General features: G+C 38.6%; 1 protein-coding gene across 2 annotated transcripts; it reads left to right on the top strand.

Annotated features, from left to right (window-relative positions):
- Positions 1-591: 591 nt before the first annotated feature.
- Positions 592-11,678, top strand: LOC132067302 (calmodulin-binding transcription activator 4). 2 transcript variants are annotated; one of them, XM_059460501.1, is made up of 13 exons: positions 592-799; positions 4,172-4,297; positions 4,388-4,503; positions 4,815-4,903; positions 5,167-5,212; positions 5,553-5,949; positions 6,697-6,827; positions 6,994-7,084; positions 7,181-7,404; positions 8,082-8,767; positions 9,793-10,378; positions 10,655-10,945; positions 11,417-11,678. In XM_059460501.1, the coding sequence occupies exons 1-13, from the start codon at positions 787-789 to the stop codon at positions 11,513-11,515; spliced, it is 2,895 nt and encodes a 964-aa protein (XP_059316484.1). In that variant the 5' UTR covers positions 592-786; the 3' UTR covers positions 11,516-11,678. The 2 variants fall into 2 exon arrangements, with proteins under 2 accessions (XP_059316484.1, XP_059316485.1); XM_059460502.1 differs by lacking the exon at positions 4,172-4,297.
- Positions 11,679-12,981: the final 1,303 nt, after the last annotated feature.

Here is a 12,981-nt window from a genome sequence, read left to right as displayed (position 1 = left end):
TATTAAAAAGGATAAATTAGTCGGATCATAATATTTCATATTAATTATTAATAATAAATAAGTTAAAGAAAATTGTTTCAAATAAATTAAAATACTGAAGGTCAGTGTAATATCGTAAATCACAAGGTATGTAAATATTACAAAGTTTAATCTAACTGAAGGTCTCTGAAATCATGTTTTTATCACGTAACTATAGTTAATTAAGAGGAATGATCTATTATAACCACTTACAAATTGAATAGAGGAAAATGACCTTCCCCGATCTCTTATGTATCAAAATGAAGATCTGGTAAAAATGACATAAAATTTAAAATAAATTTGCAAAAAATTAAAAGTTAATTAATAAATGTATTTTATCCAAATAATAATAATGTGTGTTTCATCTGACACATTCTTAATTATATCATAATTTATATATCAGTTATTACAAACTGTTCTCAGCTGTACTCCTACATCTGTTTTCCAGATATTACTCCCACATTCAAATACTCCATTTTTTCAAAATAATTGGAAAAAGAGAAAAAAAAAAAAAACTGCATTTGTAAAATCGTGGTAGCTTCGTGTAACTTTCAGAGTCAGCTGGTTAGTTACAGAGCCTATTAACAACTCTTTACAAAAATAAAGACTTCCTTTTCCAGTCAAAATACACACTCTCTCTCGTCGCCGTTATATTTTCCGTTATCATATGATTTGTTCAACTTCTTCATACTGCTTCTAATTTTCAAATGAACATTTCTGTGCACTTCTTCGTCATCGTTAGAAATTTAAATTGAGTGCTCTTAAATTATGGCCGAATCAGGTAAATAACTTTACTTGGATCACTTTATTTACTGTTACTGTGAGCTAGCTATGCCATTTTTTTGCGTCCAGAAATGATTTTGTTTAGATGAATTGACTTTTGTGTTTCAATATTTTTGGAGTTGGTTAAACACTTATATGTTCAATTATTACATGTTTTAATTAGTTAAGACAGACTTTTGACTGGTTTGTGATACCAGATTAGAGAGTTTCAATGGGCGTGTTTATAAGGTACACCCTGTGGCAGTTTAGATTTCGAGAGTCAAGACTGTTTTATTTTGACTGTGAATTCGGATATGGAATCTGTTTAAGTTTATTGAACTAAATTTTACATATTTGGAAACAACTTAAAACGTATTATTAAGTCACAAAAATTGACAATTCAAAAATATTTTAAAAGACACATGAAAAAATTATGATCAAAGAAGAACTCGTTTCTCAAAATTCGAAAGGTGCCATATAAATTGGGACGGAGAGAGTACCTTTCTCGGGCATACGTTTGTAACGACTCATCACAAATCTTTATGCTGACCATGAAATTCTCCTATTTATTGTGACATGGGACCAGCTATCCTTTGTGAGCATAGGTGGAGTTACTTTTGTCTTAAAGGAAAAAATAAGAATTGAGTGTTGGAAAGAAATGAGCCTGAGTACAACAAAATGGATATAGAGGATTAGTATAGCTGACGCTCACTAATTTGAGGTGGATGTATAGTTGATGGATTTGATTTCCTTGGTTAGTGGTGATCTAGAACGAAGGGAGCCTTGGAGCAACAGTAAAGCTGTCTCCGTGTGACCTATAGGTCTCGGGTTCAAGTTGTGAAAGCAGTCACTAATACTTGCATAAGGGTAGGTTGTCTACATCACACCCCTTAGGGTGCGGCCCTTCCTCGGACCCTGCTAATGCGGAATGCTTTGTGCATCAAGTTGCCCTTTTTCTTAAGTGGTGATCTGGAACTTTGTGGTTTACAAATGCTACAGGCATGTCAGACTGGAAAAACATGAATTACAATGTGCCTGCTAAGTGGATTATTGATTCTTCGTTGTTGTTGCATTCTATGACTTTGTGACTTGTAAGTCTCGGAATCTTTATTTACTTCTTGAAGAGATCATATATCCTTGGTAAGAGCTTGTATAGGAATGAGTTTATTGTTTTATCGATATGCTGTCTTTTGAGTCACAGAGGTTGTGCTCTATCAAACAGAGTTGCAGTATTCGATGCCTAAGTGAAAGAGAATACTCCATCCGTTTCAATTTGTTTGTCTGGTTTTGATTTGGCACGGAGTTTAATAAAGTGAGGAAGACTTTTTAATCTTATGGTCTTAAACTAAAGATATGTAGAATGTACCGAAATGACCTTTAATCCTTAACATGCCATGTGGAAAGTTGGAATTAAAGAGTAGCCAAAAAAGGAAAGAGACATTCTTTTCTAAACGAACCAAAAAGGAAGGCAAACAAATTGAAATGGAGGGAGTAATGGAGAAAAGCAAAAAGGTCATCTCTTTCAGCTGATTGACTAGAGTGTAAAGGTTGTCTCATTCAGATAATTGACTAAGGCCACAGCAAGGGCACACTCACTTTTGCGTTAAATGGTTCTTTCTCCTCTGTCCCATGTTAGAAGGGCTTTGCCTTTCCTTTGTACTTGCCTAGTTAGTCAGTCAGTCAAGATGACCAATAATTGATTATTTAGGCTTGCTCCAATGGGAAGTATCTAAAAGAGTGGCCTCAAACTGACCCTCTGTAGAAGGCACTCAGTGCATCCTAAAGATCCCAGCTAGTTAGTTGTCCCCGGTTAAACACCTCTGATTGCATGGATTACAAACAGTGCAAATAAAATTTCCCTCCTGCAAAGCCTGAAAGGTCTTAACCGTAGCAGTTTGATGGCATGTTATCTGTTGTCTATCTCACTTGTAAATGGTTAAACACTAAACTATTGCTCTTAATGCTGGACATAAGTTAGAGGAGTTGCAGTACACATTTGCTCGAATCCATCTCCTCAATGGATATCATAGCTCTTCCCTCATCTATCTTGTGCAAGTAAGCTCTTCCTATTAATGCCTTTCCCTGGATTTTCTCTTCGTCCATCCAAACCATTTCATGCCTGAGATGGATGAATAAATAATTAACAATACTAATTGTGAGAAGCGAAGGAGAGCCCATTAATTTGAAAAGACATTTCACATTTAGGCTTATCATTTGATTGACTTGACTGACACATGAATAATGACATAAGAGAAACTGAGCAGCTGATCTAAAACCTTAAGGCAATGAGTGGAGTGACCAAATAATTTTTAAACCACTCAAGATGTCCTTTCGCACTTGATATGACACACTATATGAGACCATAATTGAAGTCTACTTCTCCAGTATTCATAGAAGAGGAGAAAAAGAGCAGAAATTCTGTGTACCCTGCCCCAAGCTTCATAAGGGCCACTACTCCTTCCCTGCTAGTCTGTGAAACTACAGGGATGCTGGTATAGTGAAAGAGCCTACATGGGACAGTTTGCGAGGATAATTTAGGTAAGAAATATGAACCTGTAATGTTGTCAAACAAAACAACATATTACTTCTAACTCTCCTGGCAGATAAATGGCACCCATGGTTGGAAAACCGATTGCTGTTGAACAACTAACTGTTACTTCAACCTCAAACTTCCTACTAAGTCTTAACACTTTCAGTATTTGGAGCTAGTCCTAGATTGGTGAGAACTACTTGTAGACTCTCTGCCAAACTCTTCCTATTCTCTGGGATTGAAGATATACTACTTGATTCTTGTTGAAATATAGGGAGAAAGAAAGTGCTAAGGAATAAAGTCAAATGGAGTAATCTCGCCTTTTATTTCACTTTATAAAAAGTGCAATTTAAAGGTAAAGTGTGTTACTGTGATTGTTTAGAGTTCATAAAATTTACCTATTTTCTTCGAAGTATGTCATAACTGAATATCCTTTGTCAACATCTGGTTAGTTTTAGTGTGCAGTTAGTATGCCTATCATGACTTTGATTACTCAACAAGATCCCATTTACTTGTCCTATCTTACTTAGGTGTAAGGAGAAGTTACTCTTATGGTCTTAATTTCCTAGACATGTAACAGAACAAAAGCCAAGAGTTCTGAATTTCTAGCATATCATATGTGTAATTGAAATTTGTAGGCACAGCACACCGAATGTATAATCGTGTTGTCACTATTGCTATTATGACAACTTTCTCATTCTGTAGAAGTTCTCCATTTGAAACTGTTTCTTTTCTAATATAGCTGTTTTCCTTGGGAAACTACTGATTGACCTTATGAATTGTTCCGCTTTGAGAATGGGTTGTAGTGATCTGTATCTGCTGAACTAGAAGATTTAGCATCTGCTGCTATCTAAATTTCAGGATATAATATCAATGATTTGGTTCGAGAAGCCCAAATCAGGTGGTTGAAACCTGCGGAAATTCTCTTCATACTGCAAAATCATGAGAACCACCAGCTCTCCAATGAGCCACCTCAAAAGCCACCCAGTAGTCTCCTAACCCTCTTGCATTGCAACCTTGTTGTTAGAATGTTACCCTCTTTCATCATATCATCTGACAAAGTGATTGTATAAACAGGCGGATCATTGTTTCTCTTTAACAAAAGGGTCCTCAGGTTCTTCCGTAAAGATGGTCATAGTTGGCGCAAGAAGAAAGATGGGAGAACTGTTGGGGAGGCACATGAACGGCTTAAGGTAACAATTTTTAGGAAACATTGTGTTGTTAAGCCGAGGGTCTATCGGAAACAGCCTCTCTATCTTCCGAGATGGGGGTAAGGTCTGTGTACACTTTACCCGCCCCAGACCCCCCGCTGTGGGATTTCACTGGGTATGTTGTTGTTGTATTGTGTTGTTGATATTGCAAATGACCTTTTTTTAGAAATATTTGATGTACTTTTCACATGGATAGAATCAATCCCCAAAATTGTGCATTTCATATTCATCTCCCCTTTCCCTGACAATATTTCGTTCAATGATAAATTCCTATCTGTTTCTTCCATGTCCAGGTTGGAAATGCTGAAGCCCTGAACTGTTATTATGCACACGGAGAGCAAAATCCTAACTTCCAGAGACGCAGCTATTGGATGTTGGATCAGTGAGTGTACTTGCTTTTATCTGTCTGTAAAATTGTGTTTATGGTTAGGATCACTTTTAAGACAGAAGCGCTAAGCTGACCATATTTTCAAATAACACTGTAATTATTAGGAGATGCAAAACAGAATGAAAGAAACATTGAATGCACTTAAACTTTTTCCGTCATCTCTCTCTCTCTCTCTTAATCTCTCAGAGCAAAAAGTTGGGAGGTAACTGATTGTCCTTTTATCTTTTATTTGGTCACAACTTTGCATGATTGGGCAGTGCGCACGACCACATTGTTTTGGTTCACTACAGAGACATAACAGAGGTCAGTCTTCTGGAACCCAGTATACGCAAATATGATGTCCTGACAAGAGTTCTTGGTACCACCTGAAATTACTTTTCATCAACCAAAGGAGATCTATTCATCATTAAGTTTTTTGTTCTTCAGTTTCAACCATCATTTCTTTGTGTAATTTTATTTCCCTGTGAATGCGGCAATAACGTGATGCTGGAGATGCTTCCAATATCTGTATGTACAGCTAAGAGTTAAATCTGCTTAATGCATCTTATCGAGCTGTTTATCATGGAGAACTTAAATAAGTTGCAATATAATATGTTAAAAGTATAATTAGTACTAACATCGTTAGTTTTACATATGAGTACAGGGTAGGCAGAACCCAGCCTTCATGTCAGAATCTTCTCCAATTTCTTCTGCTTTCTCTCCCAGTCCAAGCTCCTATTCTACGCAACAGACAGGCTCCACTGTTATTGCCAGTGAATCTTATGAGCAATACCAGAATCAATCTAGCCCTGGAGAAATTTGCTCTGATGCAGTCATCAATAATAACGGGATGTCAGACATCACAAGGAGAACAGAGGAAGTCATCAGTTCCCCGGGGCTTGAGATGAGTCAAGCATTGCGAAGGCTCGAGGAGCAGTTAAGTTTAAATGATGACAGCATCAAAGAAATTGATCCCCTCTATGCTGATGCAATAAATGACGAGAGTTCACTTTTCCAGATGCAGGGGAATTCAAACAGTCCGCTGTTGCAACATCATTCAGGTTTGTCATTTTCATGCCTTAATATTATTGAAGAATGCACATTTGATCCTTATGATTCTCCGCTTTGGATTTCTATTACTGGCAACTCAGAGCTTGGAGATTTTCTTACTTATTTGTGTGCTTTGTCATGAACTAGGTAGATATTAGATATTTCTGTTAATTTGTTTGGTGTGGCTGGCTGCTTGTTCTTGGCCTTGAAACTGTTGACCGGGACGCTTAACAGTAGCTTTTTTGAGTTAGAGGTGTTTGCATTTATTTATATATTTATATATTTTCCCTAATCATTTAACCTCAGCTGAATGTTGATTGATACATCAGCACCTGAAGGGCCATTTAGAGTTAGTCAAAAACTGTACACTATTAGAGTTATTCCATTAAATTTTAGTTATGTAGCTAGTTATAGTTTTTTATGGTACAATTGGTTTTGAGTAGTAACGTTTTCGAGGCTTTTATATGTTTTAGTTATCCACTACTGAATATTGTATGCATATGATTGTGTAGTGCGATACTGCTTGTATGGAGATTTTCCCATTATTAACAAAATTATTTGCCTTATCAAAAAAAGTGAAACTGTACCTTTTAAGATCTGACACCAGTTAAATTGATGCTTTCTCTTGGATATTTACTTCCATGCCTATTGCGTGCATTATTCTTGTACTTATTTTTATCTTTAGATGGAGTTCTCATATTTTTCTTGTTCAGAAGCAATAAATGTGAAGGTATGCTGATAAGACTGTGCCTCTGTAGGTGAGAGCAGTGAATCTCATGATCAAGATCTGACTCAGGATGGTCACATGTGGAAAGATATGCTGGATGACTATGGGGTTTCTGCAGCTGCTGAATCACAAACCAAAGATTTGCACAAGTTGGATGAGAATGTGAGAAAAGTGTACTTAGTAGTCACCTCTGTTTCATTAGGACTATAGACGCATTATAACATCAAAATATAGTGCGAGATTGGACCTTATTTCAGGGCAGTCTCGCCAAATACATCTGCGGATTCTAAGACCTAATCATCTTTTTACATGTCTGTATGTACCATAGGCAATGCTGCAAACCTCATCAGAGAGAGGGGCCATAGAAGCATATGAAAGCTACAAATGGCCTAATTTCAGTGACGAGGAGGCTCAGAAGGGTAATAGCCTTTTCACCTCCAGAGTATAATTAATGTTTACTACCTCTAGAATGTCAGTAATTAGTTAATTTCTGGAAAACTCGTATTTCCTTGCAGCTTCTGTACCAGCTTTTAAACAAATTAAAGATTTCAAGTATGCTACATATCCTCCAGAAATAACTACTTTTGGATCCAGCCCTGACCAGTATACAACAATATTTGACCAAGATCAGATTGGTACTTCTCTTGAAGATGAGATGAGCTTAACTATTGCCCAGAAGCAGAAATTTACAATTCGAGATATATCCCCTGATTGGGGGTATTCATCTGAGGCAACAAAGGTACATGTCAGGATTTAGTTAATTGTTGGTGTTGTACCATAAAACTTGCCTGCTCTTCACGGATCTGCACTTGTGGTGTTTGTTGAAATTTTGTTTTCTGCATGTGCAAGTAGTGTCGAAATCCCAGTGGATTGCTTATATGTTTGTTTAGTCATTTCAAATTTCAGTATTCTATTTTCCATGCCTCAAAACCTTATGATTATTATGGTTTCAAGCACACAGATTTCCATTATTTTGCAACTGGCCAATTTAAATGGTATTACATCAAAATCTTGGATGAAACACTTTTATTTCATGGCTTAATTTGACTCACTATTTTTGGACGCTGAAAAATGTATAGGCACTTTAAAGAAATAAAAAGTTCAGAAGGAAGAAGAGCTGCTGCTGGCACCAGCAACCAACTCTTGATGGCTAATTCAACTGTCTTTTAACAACCTTGGAGATGCTCGAAAGCCCCTTAAAACTTTGATATCTTTGTTCAGTTGAAGCCTCTGTAAATGATTTCCTAGAGTCAAATTATGCTGAATAATCTGAAGTTAGCTTTTCAAGAAGGCTGTTTAAAATCCTTTTGTGCACCTAATATATATGTATGATCATGCTCAGGATATTGACAAGTTAGTTACTATGGTGTATTTAATAGTTTTCAGCTGGTTTAACGTTCTAGCTCTTCATTGCAGGTTGTTATCATTGGATCTTTTCTTTGTAACCCTTCAGAGACCACGTGGACCTGCATGTTTGGTGATATTGAAGTTCCTGTTCAGATAATTCAAGAAGGTGTCATCTGTTGTCAAGCTCCTCGTCACTTGCCTGGTAAAGTCACCCTCTGCGTTACTAGTGGCAATCGGGAGTCATGCAGTGAGGTGAGGGAGTTTGACTACCGGGTTAAGCCTGATGATTATGCTCGAGATAATCAACCTGATGTAGAAGGAGCTTATAGAAGTACAGATGAACTGTTGTTACTTGTCAGGTTCGTGCAGCTGCTTCTATCAGACTTATCTGTCCAAAAAGGAGATAGTTCTGGATTAGGCAATGATTTCTTGGAAAAATCCAAAGCAACTGAAGATTCGTGGTCCCAGGTCATTGAATCTCTTCTGTTTGGAACTTCAAGATCAATGATAACCATTGATTGGCTTCTTCAAGAGCTTTTGAAAGACAAGTTACAGCAGTGGCTTTCTTGTAAATTGCAACGAAAAGATAATCAGATAGGCTGTTCTTTATCTAAGAAAGAACAAGGAATAATTCACATGGTTGCTGGATTGGGATTTGAGTGGGCGCTGCACCCAATTCTAAATGCTGCAGTCAGTGTTAACTTCCGTGATATTAACGGCTGGACTGCCCTGCACTGGGCTGCACGCTTTGGAAGGTAATATATGTTTTTTTGTTTGAAAATAACTTCGCTAATTACTGTACTTCAGTTCTCACGTTATATTGGTGTCAGTAGCAATAGAAGCTGGATTAACAACTTTCAGGAAGTCAAACATGTCCCACTTCTAGCTCCCAGGGCGCAATGGGTGATGTGAGGGTTAGGTGCACGTCACTGGTTTGAACCCTGCCGCAAACAAAAGCCTGGTATTTAAGTTGTGGGGGGGTGGGGGGGGCATCATCCACAGAGTTTCGTCCCGTGCACCACCTGCCTATGGGATTTCTTTGTTATGTTAAAGAAGAAAAAAAAAACCATGTCTTGCTTCTACATTCTGAGTAGACATACAAAAAGTATAGACATGAATGATACTTTGATTTTTGCCTCAGTCACTGAGGTATAGCAGCTTTACAGAATTAATTCCTACTTTGCCTATGTGAAATTTTAAAATTGAGCACATTAGGCAGTATTTTCCAACTTTTCAAATTCATAATGGAGTAATCTATCAACAACATGGAGAGATGCAGCTTTGAAGCACATCATGGATATTGAGATATACGGGCAGATGTTTGGGTTAGGCACACGTTACAGGTTCGAATCAACAACAACATACCCAGTGTAACCCCACAAGTGGGGTCTGTGGAGGGTAGGATGTTACCTCTACCTTTGTGGGGTAGAGAGGTTGTTTCCGATAAACCCTCGGCTCAAAAGAAGCGTAGTCAATGCAGGATTGCAAGAAAAATAAGACAGGTTCGAACCCTGCCGCACAAAGGAAGCCTGATATCTGAGTGGAGATTATGCACCACGTTGAAATTGTGCACCATTGGCCCTCAGGGATTTCTCGGTTGAAAAATAATAGCAATAATAAAGAGAGATAGCAGAGTGAACTCCTTGAATCTTTCTCCCTCTCTATATGTCTCTGTCTATGTTTGCATGTGTAGTGAATTTGCTTATGACAATCCCTACAAGGGCCTTATGCGTGGTAGCCGTAATAAGCTCAGTTTATTGTATATACTTATCTCTGACAGGGAAAAAATGGTCGCTTCGCTCATCGCATCCGGGGCATCGGCTGGAGCTGTAACAGATCCCTCTTCACGAGACCCAGTTGGTAAAACTGCTGCATCAATTGCTTCTAGCTGTGGTCATAAGGGACTTGCTGGATATCTTTCAGAGGTAGCTCTCACCAGTCATCTTTCATCCCTCACATTAGAGGAGAGTGAGCTCTCAAAAGGTACTGCTGATGTGGAAGCTGAAAAAACTATTAGTAGCATATCAAACACAAGTACCGCCATAAATGAGGATCAGCGTTCTTTAAAGGACACTTTAGCTGCAGTCCGTAATTCAGCTCAGGCTGCTGCTCGTATACAGTCTGCATTTCGAGCACATTCATTCCGCAAAAGACAACAGAGAGAATCTGTTGTTTCTGCGACCACAAGTGGAGATGAATATGGTTTCTTCTCGAACGATATTCAGGGGCTTTCAGCTGCATCAAAATTTGCATTCCGCAACACGCGAGACTCCAACTCAGCAGCCTTAGCTATTCAGAAGAAATATCGAGGATGGAAAGGCCGGAGAGATTTCCTTGCATTCCGCCAGAAAGTAGTGAAGATACAGGTGCTTTAAATGTTTGAAGTCAAATTGACATTTTAAGTCTTATTATACTCTTTTTTCTAGGGGAAGTTAAGCGTGATAGACTTCAAATACAATCTGTCACTAATATAGAAGTCGTAATCATATTTATCAAAAGAAAGAACATGTAAGTTGGGATCCTGTGTCAGTTGGGGATTTTTTTTTTTTTTTTTTTTGGGAGGGGGAGAATGGAGAATGTTTGGAGAATAGAAAATAATTCGTGCATCAGAGAAAGTGACCTGCTGGTGATTTCCATGGCAGGCTCATGTACGAGGCTATCAGGTTAGAAAGCAATACAAAGTATGTTGGGCTGTTGGAATCTTGGAAAAGGTGGTGCTAAGGTGGCGTCGACGAGGTGTTGGTCTTCGGGGATTTCGACAGGAGACAGAATCAATTGATGAAAGTGAGGATGAAGACATTCTCAAGGTGTTCCGCAGACAAAAAGTTGATGCTGCTCTTGACGAGGCTGTCTCGAGAGTGCTATCAATGGTTGAATCTCCAGGGGCACGCCAGCAATATCATCGGATTCTTGAGAAGTACCGGCAAGCTAAGGTAAGCTAAAACATCATTCTATTATAGCATTTATGTGATTAATAGGCATGAGCTAGTGAACTTCCAATAGATGGATGTTTACTTGGTATTTTGCATGTGGAATGCTTTATGTACTGCATTTGGGAATGAACCCTATCCGTCCTCGATCTCCTTTGCAAAATTTTAGGGACACAGATGCATAAAGTTTATTTTCCAGCATATCTGGTATAGCCATGTGTTTTATTCACAGCATACTTCATTCTTTTGAAGGAAATTGTGACACGCTGTTCAGACTCCTCTCATTAAACCACTTGGTTTGCCACATTCGCTGGCAGCATCATAGTACGTAGAGCAGTGTGTGACTGTGTGAAGCTCTACTGAGGGCGGCATTTTGTCAATTTTAAGGAGGGGGATAGGGAGCATTTTTAGATCCGCTTTCATAGTTTGAAATCAGGAAAATAGCATGAACTAATATTCTTTGTTGTACGGCAGGCTGAGCTCGAAGGAGCGGACAGTGAAACAGCATCAACTGCTCATGGTGACATGTCTAACATGGAAAATGATGATGTATACCAGTCTCGTAGTTATTAATCCAACTGACCTCTTCATTGTCATATAAACTAGTCTCAGTAGGTTCAAGAATTATACAGTGAGGTTTGATTATGGCAAATTGTAAGTCATTGTGAGGTATGTAATTTGTAGGTGTTGATGTTCATAATATGTGTATAGGTTTGATAGGTTCAAGACTTGAACTTTCTAATATTTGATGGCTGCAAGATTTGCTTTTGTTCCTGAGCGCCGTGAGGTGCTAAATAGTTGATCTCCAAAGGGTAAATACTTGGGGAAGATTGTCGTATGGTCACTTTGTTATGACTTATGAAAGTGAAATTGAAAACTGTAATAGTGAACACAACTGTGAATTTTATTGATATGTGGAATGGTTACAATCTAAGTACTATTACAATGGTGAACTTGAACTGACTACAATGGAGATTCTAGATTGATAACCTGCAAGAATGCAAGAAGAATTTGGGGTAAGAATTTAGGAAGAAGAAGATAGAAAGTAGAGAGAGAATTTTTAGGAGGGAAAGAATTATTCAAAAATTGGGCGAAGACAAGCTGCTTCCCATTTTGGGTTTTGTTATATGGACTGTACAAGGAGCATAACTGCTATTAATGCGGGCCTTAGGATCCTCTCGGTATCATTGCTTCTCCACTGTCTGGATTTAAGTGATCCCGTATGCCTCTCGCGTGACTTCCCTCTTTCTAAATTTGACTAAAAATCCCCGATTCCACAAATCCCTAATGCGATTCCCAATTTCCCAATCGATTAACCCTAATTTCTCCAATTCAATCAACGTTCCCCTTCCAATCATTAGCATTACCCTTCCGTTCAAAATCGACCTTGTCTAAGGTCCTTTTGATGGCCTGACAAGCTCTAAATTGGCTTCGGAATGTACCCCCGATGCTTCCCGTATGTGCTTCGTCGGGGCCTAGGTTCGACCACCTTGGACTAAGACCTTGATTGAAGGCTGTTGCGTTGTTGATGCTAACCATGCGACGTTCAGAGGATAGTCGGGTTGCACTAAACTGCACCATCGATTCACGTGCGAGGTTCTTTCGTGAAAGCAATTACAGTTGGCCGATCTTCTTTTTGTCATGGAAATATAGAACATCGTGGATCTGCCGAACACCGAGGAAGCTCCGACTGGTCATCAGCATTGCTCATGCGCTTGACAGCTGGTAAGGGCCGTAGAATTTTAGCACTTAGTTTGAAGTTTTACGAATTGCCATCGAAGCTTGTCTATATGGTTGAAGTTTCGCAGTACCTAGATCCCGCTTCCCCGCAATTCCTGTCTCTGTCGTGCATTTTTGTCAAGAAAGAACTTCGTACGAGCTTGAGCTTGCTGAAGATTCTCCTTTAACGTGTGAAGCATGTGTTGTCTTTGAGCTAGACAATCGACGGCAGGTTGACTGTTCGGTAAGGATCCCATGGGCACCGAGGGGGGTCCTTTTTCCCAATGGGTGCGATGCCTTTTTGGTGGGTTTGTATTATA

The sequence above is a fragment of the Lycium ferocissimum genome, chromosome 8 (assembly GCF_029784015.1).
Source record: "Lycium ferocissimum isolate CSIRO_LF1 chromosome 8, AGI_CSIRO_Lferr_CH_V1, whole genome shotgun sequence".
In the NCBI taxonomy this organism is placed as follows: Eukaryota; Viridiplantae; Streptophyta; class Magnoliopsida; order Solanales; family Solanaceae; genus Lycium; species Lycium ferocissimum.
Note: the sequence above shows the minus strand (reverse complement) of the source record. Positions and strands in the feature narration are given on the sequence as shown.